Here is an 8582-nt window from a genome sequence, read left to right as displayed (position 1 = left end):
TTGCCACGTGGTCCAATACATGTTATCGTTATATATATAATCCTATTCTTTACCAGTTGATTTAGTTTGTCCCTTGTTATTAGCTGAGCCTGAGCGATCAATAGTATTTATGTTATTATTACAAGAGTCAATGTGGTTTGAAATAAACATAAATAAAACAATAAATTCTCTTTATCAAAACGAGTGGACATCTTATAAATATTGGACCAATATATATCACTATTGGGTCGGCATGCATTAACAACAGTGGAGCTACTAAGAGAATATTTATTATTATTTATTTCATATATATATAAATATATATTAAAAAAATGGGCATTATATTACATCCCAAAAAATTATAAAAAGTATACCCCAATATTAAAAAAAGAAAAAAGAAATTTTAACATTTAAAATTTACTCTAATAATTTTTTTAAAAAGAAAATTCTTTCACATTGTATTAGTTTCAGTAATTTTTTAATCTTGTCTTCATATACTTTGTTAGAAAATGTATACATATTGTTCTAATAAAATTTGATAAATTTTCAAAATTATAAATTAAACATATGTATCTATACAAAATAAAATAATAAAATAGACTTTCAAATCAAAGAAATGACGAGGCACCTTAGGTGCAAATAACAAAATGTCCGAAAAGAGCTGCTGTATAGTGCAATTTAATATTAGATCTCTCACATTTTAATTTGATAAATAATATAAAAAATTACTAACTATTCACATTCGGTTACATTAGTATAGTATTGGACAGCTTAACTCACACCCCTAATAGCAATATTTTCAAAATAATAAACTGCATGCTTTTATATAAAATTCCTTAATTAGCTAATATACATATAATGTTGATTATAACTTTATAAAAGATAAATTATCCGTGAAAATGTATGGGTTCAGACATATTAACTTTTTGAAGGAAAAAAAATTACAAGAGAACATTGAAAGTTTTTTTTTTTTTTTAAAAAAAAAAAATTAATAAATAAATAAAGTAATGGATTCCCTTAGTTATAGTGAAATCAAAATATTCATGGTGGAGATGTGACAGAGGGAATGGGTGAAGGATTGTAGAGATAAGGTCTATCCTAAAAACATGGTTCTTGTGGTATATTTAAGACCTTGGGTGTCCAAAGGGGATTTTGAATCAGACATTGCCTTTCATCACTGCTTTTCTGGATAACAATATTTAAATTTATTACCTACACCATGCATTTTTTATCTTTCTATAAATATTGACCTTTTGGCCATTTCCAAAGAGTACTAGTGAAAAAACAATATTGTTACAGTGGGATTTTTTTATATTTTTTTACTTATAATAGGAGATAAGAAGCTTAACCATGGATGTATGGACAAATTATTATTCATGGTTCAAAACAGCTTAGCTAGTTTTTAACAATTTTTGTTCACTAAGTTGTGTGTGTGACAATATAATATTTAAGCATAAATTTAATTAAAAATAAATAAATAAAAGGGACGTGGCAGTGCCTTTACATAAATATATAATATTATATTTTATATGTTTGTGGTGCCTAATGTGTAATGGAGCTCATTATTAGTGATTTATTCATAATGAAAAAATTAATAAGATAAGTGAAGAAAGAAGAGTACGTTCAGTTCAGACAGATTACATTTAGCCAGTTTAATAATATAGCAATAATTGGTAAGAAAATAGCATATATATGTACGAATCAATTATTGTTTGTCCGTGCATATGTAGGTACAGTACTAGCTAGGCATATTATATATGTATAGAATGTGTACTATTATTGTTTTGATGAACAATTATGGTGAATAATGAGAGCATATGCATGCTTAATTGAAGATAGTTACTGGGTTTATATATGTGTTTGTAACATTTTTTTTGTAAGGTGTGTAACTTGAATACATATATATACATTATATCTATTTTTTTCTTTCTTTTTTTTTTCCCTAAAAACGACATAACACTCTTGCAGTTTTGATATATAACGACAAGAACGACAATAGAGAGGTCAGATGAGAGATGGGATATATTATATAATTATATATATATATATATATATATAAACACACGTATTATGTAAAGCATGTATATAATCAAACTGAGAGAAAAAAACAAAGAGGGAAACAATATAAACCTGCGTAGGATCTCACAACAAAGACAGAACTAAAATGGAACAACCGTGTTCCACAGCAAAGAGTGATAACGTTTTTGCTCATCTTTTTCAACTGGAATTTGAAAGAATTGGATTGTGATTGAGAGAAAGAAGCTATATCAGTTGTGTGAACTTTATAAATATGAGTGTATATATATATATAAGCTATCCAGCTTTACATCTTCACAGTGTCGACATTTTTGCCAAATTTTTAAACCATGTCGACATCCTCTTCTCATCTACTTGACATATAGTTTTGTTTGTTTGCTGTTTTATTTTTATGGCACTATCCAAAATTGACACTTTTTTTTTTTTATGGGAGATTTGTAGGTTAAAAGTTGCTGCAAAACTCAGTAATGGTACTATTAATAGATGTTAAAGTTCATTATACAATTAGATCAGAATACGATGCTTTGCGTTTTCAAGACTGGTCATATAAATTGAAGAATGGAAGTATAAAATTTGGGGCTTGGCCTGAAAAGCTTGTTAATTATACAGAAGCTTAAAATAATTCCAAGGACGTAGTATTATTAACAGACGACCAAATGAAACATAATATACACTAGCTCAACTGTTTTTTAATGAGTAGCAAAATTAATTCCTCATTTAGACATTTTTTTTTATGGAACAAACGTTCATTCCTCATTTAGACATTTAAAAAAATAAAATTTTGAATTGAGCCTCCGACATAAAGCTTATTCTTTTATTGTAACAAAACTCTTGTTCCGTGCAAACCTCTACTTGCAGATACCAGAAGGAACTTGGCCAATGCTAAGAGAAATAAATTAAGCCTTGAGAACCATTTGTTGTAGAGCCAGGAGTAGAAGAAAGCCAAACCAGGTTGGACTCATATGGCCAACTACTTGGGAGATAATCTAATTGGACATACAGAGAATGCAACACAGCGAGCTGCTTTCGCTAGCATGAAGCGCTCGTTCTCTGTCAATGGTCTCTCAATCACCTTCACAATGTTTGCGTCCTAATACCATACAAGGGCCAATGAATTGAATCAGAATCACAAAAATGATTCATTATAAATTGCTTTGTGACAGTAAAGAGGAAGACTGATACTCACTTTCTTTTGCTGCTGAACAGAAGGCCTCACACTGGCTATATCACCAATCACAATCACGTTGTTAACATTTCCACTATCATCCCTCTCTGACGGTGATGATGGTGAATGCCGCCAATTCCCGTTCACTATGTATTTGTAGTAATACCTGAACATCACAGGAATACATGTTATATCAACAACTACAAGTCTTACAAATAGGAGGAACAAGTCTGTTTGATGATTTCACAACATGTAATATTGCTCTTTGTTAAACTAGATTGTTAACCACTACCATTCACTTTGATTCAGGGTAATAAACACAAATGTAGAAACTTTATAAGCAAGCACTAGTCGGTATGCAATAAGTTCAATCATAATATCAATAACGCAATATAACAAATTTTACACTTACTTTCCTTGTTGAAGTTTAATTTCTACTTCGAATCTAGGTCCACCTTTATGGTGTGCTGGAACTGGTTCTTTCCAATTGCCAGTGAAATCTCCAACTAAATTTACTTCCTCCCCCTGTCAAACAACATAAAATCATGTGAATAGAAACACCAGCCAGCAGGATAAGTCCAACTACTAATAAATTATAGCAGTTATATTTTGTTGAGGCAGAAACCCAAATCACCTCATGCCCATTCCACACAAATGTAACAGCATGTGTTGCGGGTCCATCATGTCTGCCTTTTTCCACCATAGCTATGAGATCCCAAGTTGCCCAAGCAATTGCTGGTCTGCAGCAATCATGAAGGTAAATAAATTCTCAAGTTATGGTATCCAGGGACAATAATTAAGAAGACATAGTACAAGATGAATTACAGTACTAAATGTCAGCTGAACAGTGAGAGTTGAGTTAAAACTAAAAAAAACCTGTCTGGTTTGCATGAATGCAGCCCGATCACAAAATTATAGGCTGCATGAAGGGAAGTATCAGTCATCCAGTGCAGGTATGCTATTACACAAGCGGGAGATCGATCAAACCCAGTTGTACAAGTAACATAAACACGATGATTCTTTTTTAACAAACGTAGGAGGAGTCCTACACAAAATGGTAGTTTCTTTCTCATATCATACGAATCTCCATCCCTGCAAAAAAAGATGCCAGAAAAATTTACAAAACTCATAACCAACTAGTGAGCCGCAACCATACAGGACTTTGTCATGCCTTCCATGAATAGGCAACCCAGAAACAGGGGAGCAATTCTCAGCTTAAGAAACAGAGCATTGTATAAAATTGTGTACTTACCTTATAGGATAGTTGATCATTAGAATACCAAATTTTTGGCAGGACTGATTGATCACCTTTGGGTCCATTCCCCAATTTTCTGCCTCAATTCCACTTTGAAAATTAAGCACTGCAGTAACTCCCTGAAACAAATATTCCACATATCAACTAAAGGGCAAAAAAGAGAGGGATTAGGGATCCAACCAGCCACCATTTAATGAACATTCAATGGATAGGTAATTATCAAAAACAGTCAATTGCTTGCAAAAAAGATAAACATGAAGACAGTTGTGAATGCATATATTATTTGTAACTATCAAACTTATTTGATCTTCAGATGGTTTATTAGTCATTCAAGCAGAAGGTCTTGCTCCATTGGTAGGGAAATAATTATGCTCTCAAGTACTCGAATTGAACTCCTTGTTTGACTGTACTTTTCTACGTTTTCAAAGTTTTTTTTTTTTTGCCTAACTTTTCAAGAGAAACACTATTACAATAATAATAAAGCAGCTTATGGATTAGCTAAAACTATCCTTTAGTTAGATAAGAAGCTTATTTGAACAAAAGATCTCTCCCCCTATGTTTTTCAATCTTAATGTGGAGTCACTGCTACAACTAAAAAAAATTCTTCTCCAGCCAGATGGGATATGAAAATATACACACAACGTTTATTACTCACACACACACACACAAACACCCACCCACACACACACACAAAAGAAGAAAAAAACTCACTGCTGTATTTTTCAATGTCTCTACATCAGCTTCTGTCTGAATACATGATCCCACATATATCTGCTCTGTAATCTAACAAAATAACCAACATAACAACTTAGTGAAAGAATAAGAAAAGGTTTGAAAACAAACTGACCAATCTCAATGTAAATACATTAAGTAGTTCATATAAGGGTAGCATGGTACACCTTGCTATACCGCATTCCAAGTGAGTGATTATAGTACAGCTCGCCTTTAGAGCGATCCAGTGCCTTAATGTATTCCTCTATTGGGAAACTTCCATAAGCCCATTCACCATCTCCAGGTTCATCTTCAGAGAAAATACAAACTAGCGGGCTCATGGGTGGAGACAGTGTATTCTTCTGTAATTTTGATTGATTACGTACATTTTCATCGGTCAGAGATTTCCATCCTTGTGATTTAAGATACTTAGATGAGAAGGTTACAAACCCAGAATTTCCACCGCTCTCTGAAGATGGTTGCAAATTGGATGCCAAAATGCATTTGTTCCATGTAGAGATAGGAACTTTACCTCTGTTAAATGAAATATCAAGATCATTCAACAGAACCAATTGTTGAATTGGAAAAGGTGACAATGGCCTCTCAAGAATAAGGCTGAAAGATCCTGCTTTCTCCTTCAGCATCTTCCTGAAGAAACCAAAGACTGAAAAAATAAAAATGAAAAATTTTATGAACATGACAATCATAAATCATCATAACAATTTGAATTTTTATAAGGTTAACTTAAAGACTCTAAATATGCTTACTAGGAACCCAAACACTGTTTTTGCATGCATACCAACAATCAGTACACCCAATGTACGTATTTTTGCAAGTTGAAACAAAACTATAACCAAACAAAAATAAGAAAATATATAACAAATATAGTGACATACTGGGTATCACCAAAGTCCTTGATCTCGATTAACTTTCCACCAGATGAATCACTCGCCTTCTTCAAGGTGTCACCCACCATAATTATTCTCGACCTCTCCGCATTACCCTTCAGTAGCAAAAAAAAAAAAAAAAAAAAAAAAAAAAAAGTTATTATTCAATCAAAAGAAAAAGCACCATAAATTTATTTAAATTCAACAAATTTATAACCAAACAGATCAAATACCCCTTTCTTAAGTGCGTGAACGAAGATTTTGCCATCAACGGAGAGCGCGAATCGAATACCGAGTGGCTTCTCGAGAGTGACCATATATTCGTTCAAATTCATCTTGAACGAAGAAGAAGAAGAAGACATAGCAAAAACCCTAAAACCCCGACCATTGAAACGACACCGGAGCTTCTCTCCACTTCCACCGACCAAGTTAAGCTGCCGCCCCCAGATCGAAGAGGACAAGCTCCTCCGTTGTGGCTGAGGCGGTGATCGATCGAATGCCAGAGCTCTGCAACAATGGAGTTGCAGAGAACACATTTTCGCTAAGGTTTTTGAGAGTAATTCTCAAATCCAATGCAATTGCTCACTGGTATTGATGCTATTGCTGTTTTAGATTTTGTTTATTAGAAAACTCTGAGAACAAGAAGCCACAGAGTTGGGGCTAAGAATCTTTGGCCCCACACGTGTGCCTTTCTCTGAGTGGGTCCCACTACACGGGATCTTTCTTAGCGCGCTTTTATTTTTCTTTTTTAAATAAAAGCGCAACGTTTAATATAAAGCTTTTCTCCAGTAATGTAATGCCACGCAAGTGAAGCTTCAAAAGCTAAGGGTAATCGAGTAATTAGCAATGCGATTCCTTGTGATTATTGGGTCATGGTTATGGTTGTTGATGTGGTGGTATAGTTTGGGGGACACCGAACCTAATCTTCTGCCGCCAGATCTCTATGCCTATGGAGTATGGAATGTATGAGAAATATCCGAACCACTTGCTTCACTTAAACACGTGTGGAATGAAATTCAATGAACGGTCCCGAAAGCTTTTAGTAAAATGGTAAAAGTATAATTAATAAGGCCTAACAATTAATTTTGTCAAATGCCACATATTTGGACCTTCCTTGGTTAGATGAGTTCAATGAATTCTTTATACTATCAAATTGTACTTCTACCAGATACGATTTATTAATAATACTATTCGAAATGTAAAATACAATTTTTCTATTACATTTTATTTAATTTTATCATAAAATAGATAAATAAAGTAGTAGATAATAACTGACGAATTCCCTTTACCTTTTATTTACACTTTTTTTTAGAAAAAATTACATAAATAATTTTTTAACATATATAAATATAATTAGATTGGATCGGTTTTAAATTAAATTTTGAGATTGACATCCAACAACGATTCAATTAAATTAGAATCTAACTTTTATCATCCAATCCAATCCAATCCAATTGTAAACGGATATTTAATTTTTTGTAATTAGATTGGATTGGATCGGTTCGGTTCACTTGAATTAGATTAAAAGTGAAAGGTATTTAATTTTTATTTTTGTTATAAATTATCATCCATTATGTGACTCGTTTCACGATACAATTAAATAGAATCTGATAGAAAGATCATATTACTGTAAAAATTATATTTAAATGTGTATTATTAACTAATTGTATATTATAAAAATACAATTTAATAGTATAAAAAATTTTGGGACAAAATACTAATTATTTAATGTTAAAGTACACAAAATGTCCAAAAGAAAAAAAAAATTGGGAATATTCTTTTTTTGATAACAAGTTTTTGAGAATATTCAATTATAAATTATATGAGTTTCTAGGCTTTTAGCATTAATAATTGCATAGTAAAATATTTAGACGGCTTTTTCTTTTCGTTATTTATTAAGGATTTTCCTCTAAAAGTTGTATTTAAAGTGTGACACAATTTCTTAAGAGTGGGGAGTCTAGAGACTAGAAGAACTTTTTTTCTTTTTCAAATGGTTCTAGAAGAACTACGTTTAATAAATTATAAATTAAGCTTTGGAATAAATTAAAAAAGAAAAAAAAACAACAACTTAGTGGCAAATTTTTAGGTGCATGAATTTTATTGCAATAATCATTTTCCACGAATAAGGAAGAACTAAATCATACGCAATATTTTTGTTTAATATATATATATTTTTTAAAAAATTATGCATTTTCACGATTAAAGGAAATGGATATTAAATATAATGACTACTAATCCACTAAATCGATTGGTTTTGAGTTAGTATAATTTATAAATAGTCAAACATGTCCCGAAATTTGGTAGAGATGATAAAATAAAAATTAGTCGCATCATGTCGTTTTTAGTGCATGAACATTTTTGAAAATTTATTAGTTAAATTAGCTTGTGTATTGAAATAGTTTCAAGATAAATTGAAAATAATTAATATAGTTTAGAAACGTATTTGCATGTTCTCTTATTTTGGAAACAAGATCCTTATATAGTGGATCACAGCCTCATTTTCATGTGCTAAGGACAACTCTTGTTTTTCCAACCCAAGTTCAAAAAT

At 31.7% G+C, this 8582-nt stretch overlaps 1 protein-coding gene across 2 annotated transcripts; it reads right to left on the bottom strand.

The window, feature by feature from the left end:
- Window positions 1-2635: 2635 nt before the first annotated feature.
- On the bottom strand, window positions 2636-6688 carry LOC115700742 (phosphoglucan phosphatase LSF1, chloroplastic). 2 transcript variants are annotated; one of them, XM_030628374.2, is made up of 10 exons: window positions 6268-6688; window positions 6044-6150; window positions 5336-5795; window positions 5148-5219; window positions 4434-4555; window positions 4058-4273; window positions 3816-3921; window positions 3594-3706; window positions 3203-3347; window positions 2636-3106 (listed from the first exon to the last, which is right to left on the bottom strand). In XM_030628374.2, exons 1-10 carry the CDS (start codon window positions 6568-6570, stop codon window positions 2987-2989), a joined length of 1764 nt encoding a protein of 587 aa, XP_030484234.2. In that variant the 5' UTR covers window positions 6571-6688; the 3' UTR covers window positions 2636-2986. The 2 variants fall into 2 exon arrangements, with proteins under 2 accessions (XP_030484234.2, XP_030484236.2); XM_030628376.2 differs by lacking the exon at window positions 6268-6688 and having other exon boundaries at window positions 5336-5811; window positions 6044-6156.
- Between the last annotated feature and the right edge of the window lie 1894 nt (window positions 6689-8582).

Source organism: Cannabis sativa, chromosome 8 (assembly GCF_029168945.1).
Source record: "Cannabis sativa cultivar Pink pepper isolate KNU-18-1 chromosome 8, ASM2916894v1, whole genome shotgun sequence".
NCBI classification, from domain to species: Eukaryota; Viridiplantae; Streptophyta; class Magnoliopsida; order Rosales; family Cannabaceae; genus Cannabis; species Cannabis sativa.
The sequence above is the reverse complement of the archived record's forward strand: the minus strand, read 5'-3'. Positions and strand labels throughout refer to the sequence as shown.

What these genes read in the sequence shown, in the direction of transcription:
- LOC115700742 (XM_030628374.2), bottom strand. Translation starts at nt 6,570, where the DNA reads ATGTGTTCTCTGCAACTCCATTGTTGCAGAGCTCTGGCATTCGATCGA. An exon ending in TTCACGCACTTAAGAAAGGG is followed by an intron (nt 6,151 to 6,267) that starts GTATTTGATCTG and finishes TTGCTACTGAAG; the next exon opens with GGTAATGCGGAGAGGTCGAG. An exon ending in AGACATTGAAAAATACAGCA is followed by an intron (nt 4,556 to 5,147) that starts GTGAGTTTTTTT and finishes TATTTGTTTCAG; the next exon opens with GGAGTTACTGCAGTGCTTAA.